The following is a 16,554-nucleotide window of genomic DNA, read 5'->3' as shown; positions in this document are numbered from 1 at the left end:
AACCAATTTTACGGTATAAAGAAATGTTAGGGCTTAGTGCTAATAATAAATCAAAGTAAATATTTTTATTTTCTTTTTGTGAAAAAAATAAAGAAAACTTGGTACATGAGATTTTTAAAGGCTTTTCGCCTTAATTTATAACTAGAGAAAGCTTTTTAAATGGGTGTCGGGCTTGGTCGGGCTGTTTTGAAAGTTGCATCGTATTTGGCAAAGCCTCTAGTGCTAATTTCAGCAAAAAAATCTTCCGCCTACAACTGCCCTTTTTTATATGATTTTTTTTAAAAAAATGTGCATAATCCGATTTTTTTGTGACAAGTCATGATTTTAAACTGAATTTACCTACAAAGATTTAATAAATTTGTAAAATAGTTATCATAAGTACTACTGAATGAAAAGATTGACATATTTGAGCGCACAAACAACAATAAAATTTCAGACACGAGTTTCAGGGTTACGAGAAACCGCTTCATCAATGTGTAAAGATGTAAGTTATGGAATGAGAATCATCCAATTAATTTCGAAAACGCTTACCTTTATGCATCGCTAAAGAGATTCATTGCACCCTTAAAATATGTGTTTGCGTTCAGTGATGTTAATTTTCTCATGTACGTTAATGAGTTAATAAATTAAATTATTTTGTGATCTTGCTAAGAAAATTTGCTCTTCCTTAAAATTGAGATAAATTTTAGATAAGATAAATAAATATTTATTTTTTTTCAGATCATTGCTGCAAATAATGTGCCGGGGGAGGGGGTCTTTTCCTCCTTATACGTAGCAAAAGGGGGGAAATACCCCCTCCCCCTACTTGCTAGCGTTAGGATACAATTGTAATTGTCTCCTAACGTTCCCACGCTAGCGAGCTATCCATATTTAAGACATTTTACCTACTCATTGTGGAATTAAAGTTGTATAAAATTTCAGTTCCAAGTTTGTTCGTACAATTTTTAGCGGGACACATCACGCGATGTAAAACTAAGGATCGACCCAAGGTACGAGTACAATATATACAATTCAAAAACAAAGAGCTTTTGAATATCCATTTTTGAGTATTTTTAGTTATAATATCCTAGTTCAATTATTTATTTATTTTTTCAATAGAAAAAAGGTTCTTTGTAACCCCGAAACCCTTGTCTTTAATTCTTTTTGTGCATGATTAACTCGGGGTTTTAATGATTGAAACCAAACGAAAAGAATAAAATTGATTATTTTTTTGGTTTCAAATTAGTGTTTTGTACAGAGTACTAGGATTTTTTAACCGCTTTTTGCTTTTTTTCTCCCTCGAACAGTGCACTTAATTACATACCTTCAAAGGAAAACAGCCATTCGCATCGAACATGTTTACTTATCACTTGCCTAAGCATTATTGGCAAAGAGCCAACCGTGGCATCCATTTCGGATCGAGTGAAAATTATTGAAAATTTTTATTTCAACTCATTGAAAAAAAATTCATTATAAATCAGTGAAAGAACATAACTTCGCCGTTTTCGCTGTAAATGAAGGTAAGGTGTTTATATTATTTCCTTAAAAAGTTTCAGAGCCATAACATTATTAGAATATTGGATGCAAGAATTTTAGTTTACATTGAATGAATGATTGAAAAAAGTCGAAAAAGTGACCTCTTTGAAAATTCTTAGAAATTCGGTTAATTACGTTAGAACTTCAAACAAACCATAACCTTGAAGAAAATTATTTTTCCTATCTAGTGATGCATTGGATTTTTTTCTACGTTTACTAGGATCGTTTTTACGGTCGTAAACATGAAAAAGTCTAAACCATGGATAAAATATTAAATATTTCATTTTCTAATTCAAATTTTAAAAATCGAGTTTCACATTGTAACATCAGACATTTCAGACAACTTGTATACCAAGTTTCGTGTCTATAAGTGGGATAGCTTCGCCGTACAGCGCACAAACGCACACAAGGGTGTCGCCTTCAGAAGAGTGAAAATTTCAAGCTAGTTTTGGCCAGGATTTTCAGTCAAATACTCCACTGTGCGGCGCCGATGTCGGCGCCGATGCATCGGCCAGGCCGATGCATCGGTCGAGTCCTACTCTCTTATGCGGACAATTTTTGATTCCCCGATTCCAAGGCAAATAACATTATTAAACCCTTGTTCTCCGGACACCCTTCTATTGCGGACAAAAACATTTGTCCCGTTATTGTCCGCATTAGAGAGGTTTCACTGTACTTAGTTTATTCCATACTTTTTAGTGCGAACCAATCTCATGTAAAAATAGTTTTTAGAAATAAAAAACATTTTTTATATTTCATTCTAATTGAACATCGTTGCGGAAGAAGCGGAACCAACAGTCGCTCTCAAGAAAAACATCGTTTACAGAGTTTTAGCCCTACATAGTACCACTGAATCGGCAAGCGGTTTCCCTTTTACTACGGGGCTCCACCCCTGCTCGTTTCGCTCGTCAACCCCCGTTCGCCACCTGCGGTGGCTGGATGCCGCTGCGGTAGGTGAAATGGATGATTTTAATGCTTTTCAGTGTGTCAGGACATCCTCAGGACTGGATGTCCGGCCTTTACGGTTTAGAGGAGCGAAACAGGGGCTGTCCTCTATTCAAGGGTAGCTATATTGACCTGGTAGACATTGCCAGTCCGCAGGAAACAGGGTTACAGACACACACATTGACAGAAGCGTACAGATTTTAATAGTATAGATTGTATGCAAATGCATGAGGACTGAAAATATTATTACTATAGAGGGGTTTATAATTGCATAGGGTATTTTATAGAAGTTAAACTATACCGCAATATATCACAGTTTGAATTTAACGATTGCATCAACGTAATTTAAAAGCTTCACTTGACTGAACGTTCATTTTCACTGCAATTTTCACTTAAAAATTCAGGAAACTTTTATGATAAATATAACTGTAAAATGGAGTGTTTACAGTACAGAAAAATTTACAATAAATTGTAGCGAAAAAAAAAAGATTACAGCTCCCATTGATGCATCACGTGATTTAAACCGTACTTCCACTCTCTTGATGTGTCCCAACTGGTATGGTGATCAGCAAAGCCGCCTGCCAATGCGAAGATTCCGAGTTCGAACCTACTCCTTGCACATTGCGGTTTTTAACTCACTTTTATTCTACCAGTAAATTATACAGTAAAATAGGAAATTACGGTAAAAGTTTCTGGCAACATGGATGCCAGTAACTTTTACCGTAAAATTTCAGGATTTTTTTTAACAGTGTGACAACAAATTAAATTGTTTTGCTTTTGTTATTTGAGTTTGTATTCTAAATAACTGTATGCCAACAGGTTTGTCGGCTTTGCTAGCATCTTTCGTGTTAGCCGTCGGTTCTACTCGAGCTTCGATCCGTTTCCATCGAACCATGCTGTGGAGTGTCCTTCGCTCTCCCATGTCCTTCTTCGACACCACCCCCATCGGCAGGATCCTCAACAGGTGAGCGCTCTACTCCTAAGATCCTATTTAGGTTGACTTACTCTCATAGAGTTTCTTCATGAGCTGTATATAAAAATATAGATAAAAACACGCAAACTCCCGATTGTTGTCCCCGAAATAGGGTGGCATGGTAACCGCGGATAAGCGAAAACCGCGGATAAACCGAATAGCGAATAATAGGTAAAAACGATACGATTGTATACAATAGCTAAAAAAAATATGCATAACACTCACACATACATAAACATTGCTACATTGAATCTACTAACATTAAATATAAAAAATATACATACAGTGGCTTCCAAAAGTGTTCGTACACCTTGAAATTTTGTAGTAAAACCAAAATAACGCAAATTCTGAATTTGAATATGAAGTCCATTTTTTTTTCACACCATTCCTATGCCATTCTGAATAAAACCCAGTAGTTTTTTTTATTAAAATATACTACCAGATTTTATTTTTGAAATTTGTCAAAAAACGGAGAGAGAGAGAGGGGGGAAAAAAAATACGCCACAAAAGTCATCGTACACTGAAATTTCTTCGAATTAATTCATAATTAAAATTATCATATGTCGTTTTTTTTATTATTTTTGCATTATGTTGACACTGTAATAAAGTCATTTGGTAGTCATTTATTTTTTCGTGCGGCTGAACACTCAAAAATTGCACGAAAAAAGAAAGAAAAAACAGTGAACTCTATTTCCAGATGTTTAAAAGGTGTTGTTGATACTGCATGATATTCTACTAAATAATAACTTAGTGAAAAATTATTATTTACTAATTTTTTGACATTTTTTCAAAGTGCACAAAGACTTTTGTGAGATCAAGTTTCTCTCACTTTTTGATTATTGATTTCTTAAAAATCAAGTTTTATTATTTCATTAAAAATTTGCTTGTAGTTTTGTTGAAAATAGATCATAGAACTTATACTTAAATGCCCATTCCAAAGTATGAATTTTAACGAATGGATAATGGCGTATTTCATTGAAAATCGTAAGTGTACGAACACTTTTAGAAGCCACAATACGCAAAAGCTAAAAACAAACAATAACACAATCAAAAACGATTTAAAAAACATTTAATGAACGTTGGAAAAAAATATGAAAAGACCCGCGGAAAATCCGACCGGAGATAATCAGGAGTTTACTGTACTACTAACACGACGTTTGAAGTTTCAATAACGGCATTTTTTTCAGCTGAATTCCTCAAATTTTGAAAGAATTTGCCAATTTTCTAAATTGAAAGTAGACCTAAATTTTTCGCAAATGACGATTAATATATTCAATTCCGACGCTTAAAAAGTAAAGGCGCCCTTATAATATTGCACTGAAATTGTTCTTATTTAATAGCTTCATTTTATTATAATTTATTTATTTATTTTACGTATTTAGTTTTGAAATTCTCAAGCTTTAAAACTGGGAGATACTTTTACCAGTTCTATTCTTACAGAACTGGGTTAGTAGAAATAATAAAAACCAATAAATCACTAGGAATACATCAATGTATCGATTAAATATTCTTGATGTAAAATTGCACTTTACAAAATGTTAATAGTTCAAAGTTTTTTTGAAACTGAAAAGAAAAAAACCGATATTTTATGAGAGGGAATTTGATTTTCATAAATAGCAGTGACAGTCAACGAGGGTGTCTTTGCCATATGCTGTGTGAGTTTACCCGCTTTTAAAACGTTAATTTGACTTATTTTTTGAAGTTTCGCTTGATAACTTTTTTTTCTTTCGTTAAGATAGATGAAGAACCGTGTTCTGAGTGCAGGGCCCGACTAACTGAAAGTGAGACCCAAGAGCCACAATAATTTGGAGGCCCCTTCTCTAATCTTGTGCTCTAAGTCAACGCAAAATAATGTTTTAACTTTTCTGCTGTGTCAGTTCTAAAGCTCTTGCGGGATCCTTGTGTATTTCACCGCCGGGACTTTGTGCAGTCACGGTTTGCCCGTGCATAGCGCCACCACTGCTTTTTCTATTCATTTGATGACTTAATACTTTCAAAGCTCAATTAAATAGTAAAGAGGATATTGCCCCCTCCCCCTCCCGCACAAATATTTCAAAGAGAAAAATTGATTATTTTCCCGACAATTTTTTTCAGAGAGTTTTTAAGCTTCATTAGCGAGTTTATTTATGGGGGGGGGGGGGGGGGGGGGGGCTGGTAACTATACTTAGATTTTGCATGAAGTTCAAGAAATAAAGTTTTCTTTTTCCTATAGAACCACCTAAATAAGAGAAATACTAATAAAGTGTCAAAAGAGTTTTGTTCCAATTAATAAATCATTTATTTTTTGTTATTTTCTTAAAAATACAGCGTTAAGTTTTTCAAAAATTTAGTGCCCCTTAGGAAGATGGGGCCTCAGGCTCAGGCCTACTTGGCCTGTGCTGTATTCAAGCCTTGTCTGAATGGAAGATTCAGCCCCTACGTCCCCAAATTAAACTTTTGATAAGGCAGTAAACAGAAACTTAATCTGCCGAATGGAACTCCAAATTTTGCCGAATGCTGATAATTTTGCCGAATAAGGAAAATTTTGGGAGTTCGCAGGGACTCCCATCGGATCTTACGTTTATTGCCAAGCTTCAGAAAAGGTAAACATTTGAAAAGTGGGCAAATTTACACCGTATATGGGAAAGAGGCAAAGTCACCCCGGTTGACTGTATATCGTTTCAATTCTAAAATATTTTTTATTCTTTAAAAAGGAATAAGGTTAATCTAATTCATTGCCCAAGCACCGTGAAAGAAGGAGTATCATTACAGACTCAATGTTGGTATGATGGCGAAAAGACTCGTTTAATCGTGGACGAAGATTTTTTATTGGTTGAATTCCAAACCATGTAGCATGTAGTTTAGGGTGGTTAAAAAATACGTGTAAAAAAAAGTATTCTCCTAGACAAGAGGACACCTCTCACTATTTTTAGAATTGTGGATCAAGGGACGCGGGAGCGTCCCGCCCCGCCAAGGAAACCAAACGCCAGCAGCCAACAGAAGCAAATCCACCGCCAAAGACGAAAGAAAATAAAAGCGACCAAGAACAAGATTACACGACAGAACAAGTTGGGGTTTTTTGGGTTTTTCACCCCTCTGTATCTCAGCTCCATGAAGACCCCCGGAGTTGATTTTTGGTACACTCAATCTCTAGTGGCCCCTGACGCCGTAAACCAAAATACAATCCCCCGGAGCATCAGGGGGAGGAGGTAGTAAAGTTATAAAATTGCTGTTCAAAAAAGTTTTCGCTTTCTTTGACAGGGCTACAGCCCAGACGAAAAAAGGAATCAAGCTAAAATTTCGCACACACATTCCTTGTGCCCTACTGATGTGCCATTTGACCCCCTCCCCTTCCCCCCTCGTTTTTACCTCCCGAATTATACCTTCCCGGGGTTCTATCACAGCCCCCGGGGGGCTACGGTAATGATTTTTTTGGGCTTTTGGGTTTAGGATGTATGAAGGCTTTCTTTTTTGTGCGGAAAAGTTAAAGGTTTTCTTGGCGGGGAAATTTTTACAACAGGGTTGTTTTTGATGAGATAGTAATATACTGGAAGAATTTTAGCTTCCTATTTCAACTAAAACAGGGCTGCTCAACCACGGCCAACTAGAGGAAGGGGCCAACGCGCAAGCGCGTGACGTCATTTCGAGTAGGGTTTCCGCTGCTGAGCTAGTCGTGGCTAGTCACGCTTACGAGAGAAAAGCAGTGATATTTGATGCGTGTCAGAACGGAAGAAAATTACATTCTACAATTTTTTATTTATGAAAGTAATTGCTGATAGTTTTGACACGTTTAAGAATGATGACTATTTCTGATTAAAGAATAGAGAATATATGGTTTAAATTTCAAACAAGTAGTATTTTCTTTGCATCAATATTTATTAATTTTCTTGTTTCATCTATTAGCAACAAATGTGTTATCTTTGAAACTACTTAATTAATTCAATATTTTAAAATATTCATTAAAATATGTTATTAACTTATAAGACAGAAACAAACCTAAAAGAAACCAAACACATATAACAACAAAAAAATTTTTTATTCAGACATACATAAATATTACAAGTGGAGAACATAAAATCAGTTGGACAAGTTTGAAGATCTATATTTAAAAAAAAAAAGCAGGTCAGACAGCATTGAAGAAATTTGAAAGGAATCTTTCTTGTCTGTTACTTCTAATTACATATTTTTACTGAAGGTACCTAATTTTTTACTCTTAGGAATTTTTACATTACCATCAACTTTGTTATCGCTTTCATGTATTGCAACAGAACCCCCCTTGATTTGTTCTTTATTTTTTTCATTCGAACTCTTCTTTCTCTTGGCCTTTTCTTTGTTTTTTTGTTTTGCACTCATTATCAAGGAATCATTTTTCATTTTGCAATAATTATTTAACAATGCATTGGTAGACGACCAAAGAATTATTTTAAAATTGCTTACATCAGTATGTCCATTAGAACAGGTCCCATCCCCCATTATTTCTTTTTCAATGAGAAAACTATAAGTAATGTTAAAAGCTACTGACCTTTGATTTTTACATTTTAAAAAGTTTTCTTCCTGTTCATTACACAATTTTTCTACAACTGCGTAACTTAATGCAACTGCATCAATTGCTTTTTTTTCTGGATAAAACAATCTTCCTCTATCAGTACTTTTTATTAAATTGTGGTTTTCAGGTAGTTCACATTGTTTCAGAGCCAGATTTTCTAGACAATAATTGCACTGTGATTTTCTATATACACTGCGAACACAATATCCAGCTAAATATGTTACTACCAGTATCTGGCTGTCTAATTTTTTTAAATCGTTGTCAGAAACTGTTACTTTAAACAATTCATCAACTAAAGTTATGTCTTCTACATTTTCTTCAAATTCATCATAATCTATGGGGCAGAACCCAAATTTTTTACTTGTGATCCCCATCCTCAACAATGATTCATTGCGCAATTTTTTTTCAATTTCAAAAACCTGTCTAACAGATATTAAGTACTGCGCCCCCCCAAACTGACGATACTTGCTAAACCTTGCCTCTAAATTATCAGTCTGGAATTTCCCAGGCAAAATGTATGGCATGTTAAGTTTATCTTTACAATAACGAGCAATTTCTATTAATCCATTAGTAGTTATTGTCAGTGCCGAATGGGTTTCCTTTGTTAAAGCACCTACATCACATTTCATTTCCTTCCATTCTTTTAACCACTCCAAAAATTTTGTTAAAAATATTAATTTCTTATCATTATCAGATGAAGTTAAAGGAGTTTTATATTCGTCATTCTTATGAAGGCCAACAACTGGAGTTTTTACATTGACAATGCTCCACCAACGAGTAATAATTTTAATAAAATTTGCTGTATTTTCCAGATTATCAATATTAAGATTATTACAATTTAAAACACCGTTAATTAAATTTTCATTAAATATTTGCAGAGCAAGTTTAACATTTTGTTTTTCAATGCTAGAGGGATTTAAGGCTCGATATGACAAATTATAACTGAATTTAAGTAATTGTTTTGATTCTTGTTGGTGAATTTTTTCCAACACTTGCAAGGAAGCTGTATAAAAATTTGAATTTGAGGCATTTGTAATTCCATCAAAGTTTGGATAATACATTGCTCTTTCAGGAAATTTTTGATTAACCCAGTTATTTCTAATGCATTTCAAAAGATGAACAGCATCAAAAAGATAAAACAATGGCCTTTCTGGATCAACAGGGTGAGGATATACATGCTTAAGTTCAGGTGGATCAGAAAACATAGAGATTGCACATCTATTGATTGAATTGTTGTCAGAAGTTAAGCACAATACATTAAAGCCAATTGCTTCGAGACCAATGATGATTTTTTTTACAAATTCAAATAAAATGGGAGCATTAATAGATTTTACTGGCAAAATATGTACCACATCTTTGTATGGTGATAAAATACTGCTAATCATGAAAGCATGAGCACTTGAAGCTGCAGCTATGCTATCAAAAGCTGTTCCTACTATAGTGCCACCTTTAAAGTCAAAGTTTGGTTTTAAATGAATTTCATCTATTTGTAAAATTAAAGTTTTATCTATATCTTTTAAAGCACTAAATTTATGTTTAACATAATTTAAAAAATGTCCCTTTTGCTCTAGAGTAGGATCAGCTTCTGAACACAAAATTCTTTTTAAGGTAGTTGGATGGGGTAAAATAAAATATTCACTCTCTCTAACAAATTTATATGCATGAGGGGCCATATGAGATAAAAGGGATGAAAACACCAAAGTATCAGTCGAATATCTAATCTGGTTTTTCTCTTTAAATACTAGATGTAACTGCTCTAAAAAGAATTGCACAAAATGTTTACCATGAGCACAAGCATCAAGAGTTAGCAAATCAGTGAGTAAATTATCAATCAACATCAAAACATCTGAAATACTTTCATCATTACTTTCCAATCTATTATACGATTCCATTTTTTCTAATACGGTAGCTAATTCGTTTATGTTTTGAAGTTTAAAAGGAAATTTTAAGTTGCTCAAGTTAGATACAGGACAAGACTCAATATTAACAGAAACTTTCATTTCATCAGAAATCACTACTGAATATTTAATTTTTGGAATAGGGTGATTAGAAATATTTAAAAACATGATACAGTTCTTTTTGTCAATGAAAGTCCAAAAGTCTTGTTTTAAATCAAGAAAGTTCAACTTAGCTGTAACATCTTTCAAGGAATGGAGTTCATGTTGAATTCTATAATTTTCTGCAGCTGCCAAGCTATCCTGTATGGCAGAATGGATTCTTGAGTCCTCTTTTTTTTGTCGCTTGACATCTGGGCTTTCCCGAAAACTGTCAGAACCTGACAAATATTGTGGACAGTTTGGGAGCAGAATGGGAACTGCTCCTGGTGCAAGACGAGGATATCGAAGAGGTGCAGTGATAAGACGACCTGTCTTATCATCAAAGGCAGACGCTTCTCTTATAATATCAGATGTTCTGAAATGATTTTCACAGACCTGAAAAAATAAAATAAAAGACATGAAGGATGGAAAACTTATTACACATGTTTACTACTTTTCTATAATTTGCATACTATTCCTACCTAAAGTATGATAATATACCATCAATTAACTATTAGACAATCAATTATCATATAGTTTTTATATGACCAGTAGGAGAAATTTTTTCTGTGTACGAAGCACTAGTTCTAGTTTCTAGTGTGAATTAAGGTGTGAACAGAAATATAAACAATTCTCTGGTCTTGTGTAAACATTGTGAATTAAAAGATAGGGCCTACAAAAGCTTCAAAGCTGCTGCATCAAGGTTTTTTTTTTTTTTTTCAATTATAATATAATTGAAAAGTCTTGCCTAGATTTAACTTTCAGGACAATGGATTTTTTAAAATAATTTCTCTTAAATATTGATATTCACACAGAGTAAAGTTCTAATTTTTAATATGGTATGTTTTAACCAAATATTAACAATAAAAATACACGATTCTGGTTAATATTGATAAATAAAACATATTAATGATTCCTAAACTCTTTTAATTATGTGTAAATGAAGCTTTAGTGCATGATATATAGATACATGTTGTGATTACAAACTATTTCATGTCATAACTGAAACACATTTTATTGCATTTATTATAATTATTTGCATTTATTTATAAAATTACAATCAATTTTTTCCATTCCTCGTCATTTCAAGTACTCTAATTGGACTAAGAAATCTTAAATATAAGCAATTTAGGTTTATAATATACTGATTCCTTCTAACTAAAGGTCAAAAGTTACGATACAATTCATCATTAAAATATGAAAATGTATTTTCACGTCATACATAAGTAGAACTTAAATTTAAGTATCCATGTATCAAGCATATAAAAATTTTCGAAATCGATGCAGTAAATATGTCATTCATTAACTGATAATATTCATTTCCAGTGTTCTTGCATGAAAACAAAACAATATTGCATACACATAAATGAGTCAATCTCTGTAAATAGTAATGTATCAGTTTACTTCCGCTTAATATTACCAATAACAAGACCATAATCTATAAGAAGTTACAAAAACTGTCTTACCTTAGCATTTTTTGAAGGAGTGAAGTCTTTTCGCCGAATAGCATGCAGCCATTGCTTCTTCAGCTCCACATCAGAAGGGAAGCTAAAAACGGATACTTTTTCTTTGTTTTTGTAATTCCCTGAACAACCAGGGACACTACATGTGAAAGGCATGACCTTCGTGTTCAATACACGACTACAGTAGTATTAATGAAAGATTTTAAGTACGAGTAAATAGTGCATAAGTACGGACAAACAAAACAACGCCATCATAGCTACACGCACAGATTCCACACTGCAAGACTGCAACAACCCCTCGGTGGAAAGTGGAGACTTGACCCTACTCCCGGTGACGTCACGAGTCGAAAATTTTTCTCTGCTCTGGCCCCTAGTAGAGTTGGCCGTGGCTCAACCCCCTCCCCGAAGCTTCATAAGTATGGGGAGGCGGGGGGGGGATTAAAAAATACATTGAACAGAAAAAACAATGCTACACAGTACAATATACACTAGTAATATGCATATATATTGCAATAAAATAATTATTTACAAAAAACAGTTGGGGAAATGAAATGTTTCTAAATTTGTGACATTTTCTATGCTACGGCTAATGTTAAAATAAGGGTTCATTGAGCACCCTCTTAAAATTTGAGCAAGTAAGAAGCTAAAACTTTTACAGCATAATACTATTAGTCAGTCTAAAAACAATATTGGGTGTCTTTAACTCTAGCTGAAAAAAAGTTTTTTTGAACCACCCTAATGTAGCCGTTATAACTCATTACTAATTTCAGTTCAGTTCAGTAATACATGATCCCTTGTATGACGTCTTGCGCCATCTATCGTTGCTTTAGTACATGAGATGCTAAAACATTGAAATAATATCACGTTTGAAGTTCTTCATCCTAGAGATGAGCCATGTCCGTCGTTCTGTTTAATGATCCGTTTATCAAATGATCCGTTCATTCTTTTGATCCGTTCATTGAACTCGTTCCTTTGAAAGTCTCCGTTCATTTAAAAATGTTGCAGGCGATCTCTCCGCAAGACATAGTCACGTAGATTCGAAATGTTTCATTAGATCAGTTACAGTCTTTGAAGGAAAAAGAACTAAAATTAACTAAAAGTAAGAAAATATGCCGAAAAAAAAATTGACCAAGAAATATTTATTTAGGTTCGGATGTAAAAAGTTCAGATGTATAGATACCAATTTATCATATACTAGTGGTACCCGCACGGCTTTGCCCGTAATGGAAAAAATTAAAAGGTTTTTTGGTTCGCCTGTATATTTACAAATATAATGTATGATGAATTTTCTCGCCAATTGGCTTGTACCCATGTTACAGTTCCACGTTATGATCATTTCGTATCTCGCCAATTAGCTTGTGCCCATGTAACGGTTCCACGTTATGATAATTTCGTAAATTACTCGTCGATCTTATGATAATTTTGTTCTTAAAATTGGAATAGAAAAAGAACAAAATCGAATTTTCGAAAAATCGCTTCGAGGTGCACACCCCCATGCTACAAACTAACTTTATGCCAAATTTCATGAAAATCGGCCGAACGGTCTAGGCGCTAAGCGCGTCACAGAGATCCAGACATCCTCCGGACAGAGAGACTTTCAGCTTTATGATTAGTAAAGATGACGAAATTGGTAAAAACAAACATATCAGTAACTCAGCCAACGTACCGAATAATTTAATTTTAAAAACAGGAATCACTCGAATATTGGGGAGCTTCAAATTATCCCATAGTATCCATGGGATAAAAGCAGCAAGTATTTAAATAAGGAAAAGAAATGGACAGTAATAATCCATATCAAAATTCTCCCTATAACTGAATGTAAAATTGAGATTTAGACGTCACCGAGCTTGTTAAAAAGAAAGCCAAATAAAAAAAGATAGTAGTTAATAGAGGTATGTTATAGATCAGTGGTGCCCAACCTAGATTACGATTCCGAGTCACAACTGACTACAACTGTATTTATGTCAAGGACTGCATACTAAGTGCCTTGCCTCCATTATTTTTTTATACCGATAGATGGCAGCACCATCACCGGATCGAACAGTTAATGAAAATTTAGAACTAAACCAGGAGCTAATAGCTACCTGGTGCTAGCACCCCCAGAGGTATCGTTTCACTTGGAGGACATTGAGACCACGAGCATATTTAACGTCGTACAGTCCCCTTTAATGACGACGGTGGATCTTCGACCATCGAGATTCGAACTCAGGACCCTCCGGCCCCGAATCCGACACTCTACCGATCGGGCTACCATGGCCCTCCCAACCTATATTAAACCCAGCCTTTTAGAGCTCATAGACAGTTGAGATCTCTAATTCTCCAAGTAGGCAGCTATATTTGGGGTAAATCTAACCTGACAACATTAGGAAGACTATGAAGATCATAGAGTAAAGAAATTAAATAGAGAAGCCCCACTATGCTAAGAAATTGAAGCCCGAAGTTGCACCGCTGTATCCCAAGATCCTTAGCTTCTTGCTTTTCGTGAGATACATTATGATTCAGAACATTCCAATACTGTATCTCAATTGGTAGTTAATTTAAACTTATATATTGTTGTAAGTTTAAGAAGCATTTTTTTTTTGAAATTTCATTAAAACATGAATTAAAACACAAATCAATCCGTAAGCTACCTTATTCGGTCCCTTCGCGAGATTAGTGAAAACTATTCTTGTGAAGCGACCATGTTATCATAACCCCGCCAATCATTACACCGCTGTATCCCATGATTCCGGCTTCAATTTCATCTCCTTTTCACCGTAAACCTCTATGCAAATTTCTTTACTCTATGACGCAGATCCTAATCGCACCATTACGAACGCTGCCAGGTTAGGTTTTCCTAGAAATGAAAACAGTCGGAAAAAAAACCCGGAAAATTTCCGAAAAAACCGTTTTTTTCGTTTTTAATGTTAAAAATTTTTAATTGTTAAAAACAAAAATGTTTTTTCTTCTAACTAATCTTACCTTTACGTGTATTTCTGTCAAGCAGAAAAAGAAAATGTGTGGATAGCATATTTTTTTTAATGCTTAATCCTTTATATGTGACAAGAAACACAGAACTATTAAGAAACCCAAATTTTATTCATAAAGAAATCAAATTTTCCAATTTTTCCCGAAAAAACCGGTAAAAAACCGGTTTTTTTCCACCACTTCAAAATTTCCGGAAATTTTACATCTCTAGGTTTTCCCCAACTACAGTAAGTGTGACCTTCGGAATCTGTTCACTCAGTCTTATTAGGTTTCTTCTCCGCGTGTTGTGACGTAATAGTCAAGAAAGATTGCAATTAAGTATTATTAATGAGGGCCGTGGTAGCCCGATCGGTAGAGTGTCGGATTCGGGGCCGGAGGGTCCTGGGTTCGAACCTCGATGGTCGAAGACCCACCGTCGTCATTAAAGGGGACTGGGCGACGTTAAATATGTTCGTGGTCTCAATGTCCTCCAAGTGAAACGATACCTCTGGGGGTGATAGTACTAGGTAGCTATTAGCTCCTGGACTAGTTCAAAATTCTCACTAACTGTTCGATCCGGTGATGGTGCTGCCATCTATCGGTATATAAAAAAATAATGGAGACAAGGCACTTAGTATGCAGTCCTCGACATAAATACAGTTGTAGTCAGTTGTGACTCTGAACAGGAATAGGAAGTATTATTAATGCCTATTTTGTGTTCTATTTTGTTCTGTTGCTGTTCCTAGGTTCGGCAAAGACATCAACACGGTGGACGTGTCAGTGCCCTTGTCATTGAGCAACGTCATGACGGCCATGGTGTCTGCCGCGGGAGCAGTACTCATCATCTGCGTCAACCACCCCATCTTCCTGCTCATCCTGGTGCCTCTGGGGGTCGTGTATCTCTTCCTCCAGGTACTTTTTTTTTTTTCAAAATCATACTATAACGTCAATTCGAATACAAGCATTTCGTTGAATAGTTTTCGTTTTATTCAAATATAGTATAAGACCCCAAATTTTGAATCCCGAAATCCGGAACTTTTTCACTGCAATGTTAAAAAAAATCAAAACTTTTTTTTCTAAAATTAAAAAAAAAAAATAATTTGAATTTTGACATCTTGAATTCAAATTATGTTTTTCACAATCACTAGTGTGTGTATGTAGGCGTGTGTGTTTTTGTGTGGGGGGCAAGTGTGTTTGTGTGTAGGGGGTATGTGTATGTGTGTGTAGGCATGTGTGTTTGTGTCTGTGGGCAGGCAGGAATGTGTGGGCAGTTGCGTGTATGTTTTTGTGTGTGTGTATGTGTAGGTGTCTGTATGTGTGCGTATGTGTAGGTGTATGTGTGTGTATGTGTGTGTGTGTGTAGTTGTGTATGTATGTGCGTGTGTGTAGGACATGGTTGCAACCTGGAGTCGGCTTTCACTGTAGGAGCAGCATCGTGAGGACCCGGTCGACGGTGATGCTGCGGAGGGTGGCGGTGCGAAAATAAAATCAAAGGACGCCAAAAAAGCAGTCAAATGAAAGCAATAATAAGCAATCGTGATTGCTCAAAAAAACATTTTTAAAAGTTTAAAATTGTTGATGATCGGCAATTACTTGTAGAAAAAACAGTATTGTGAGGCTTCGAGAAGTTGAGCTGCGACTCTGACAATGTTTACCTCTGTTTCGGAAAGTAGGGAGGGGTAATTAGCGCTGAGTTGAGTTGAGAAGCTTTCTTAGTAGTTTTTTAAAAATATTCCTACTGAAATCCGAGCCTATAACACTTCAATTTTTCACTAAGCTCCGCTAAAACAGGTAAACATAGTCAAGGTCACAGTTCAACTAACCAGAGATGCACATTACTTTCAGTTCTGCTCTATTTTTTAAAAAATGATTTTTTCGATGTCACGTGTTTTGCGTAAATATTCGTTTTGCTGTAATTGTACAGCAATCTTATGATATGCACTTTTGGTTAACGATAATTTTTTTTTTCTTTTCATAAGTATGCAATCTAAAGCCAACAGAATTGAAGTACAAAATTATTTTTATTGAAAATATGATTTATTTATTGTATCGATCGGCACCCCATTGCATAATAATAAAACAACAGCCGTAGACAATACGCCACTGCAAATTATCTCCGACTTTTCTTTTAGCATAATGAGGCATACTTTC

At 34.9% G+C, this 16,554-nt stretch overlaps 1 protein-coding gene across 1 annotated transcript in view; it reads left to right on the top strand.

Annotated features, from left to right (window-relative positions):
• LOC129222047 (multidrug resistance-associated protein 1-like) overlaps window positions 1-16,554 on the top strand; it is an 83,600-nt gene that overhangs the window by 39,458 nt on the left and 27,588 nt on the right. Inside the window, exons 14-15 of the mRNA XM_054856465.1 lie at window positions 3,280-3,424; window positions 15,150-15,315. Of these exons, the coding sequence (XP_054712440.1) occupies window positions 3,280-3,424; window positions 15,150-15,315 (311 nt within the window). The remainder of the gene's footprint in view (window positions 1-3,279; window positions 3,425-15,149; window positions 15,316-16,554) is intronic.

The sequence above is a fragment of the Uloborus diversus genome, chromosome 5 (assembly GCF_026930045.1).
Source record: "Uloborus diversus isolate 005 chromosome 5, Udiv.v.3.1, whole genome shotgun sequence".
Taxonomy (NCBI): Eukaryota; Metazoa; Arthropoda; class Arachnida; order Araneae; family Uloboridae; genus Uloborus; species Uloborus diversus.
The sequence above is the reverse complement of the archived record's forward strand: the minus strand, read 5'-3'. Positions and strand labels throughout refer to the sequence as shown.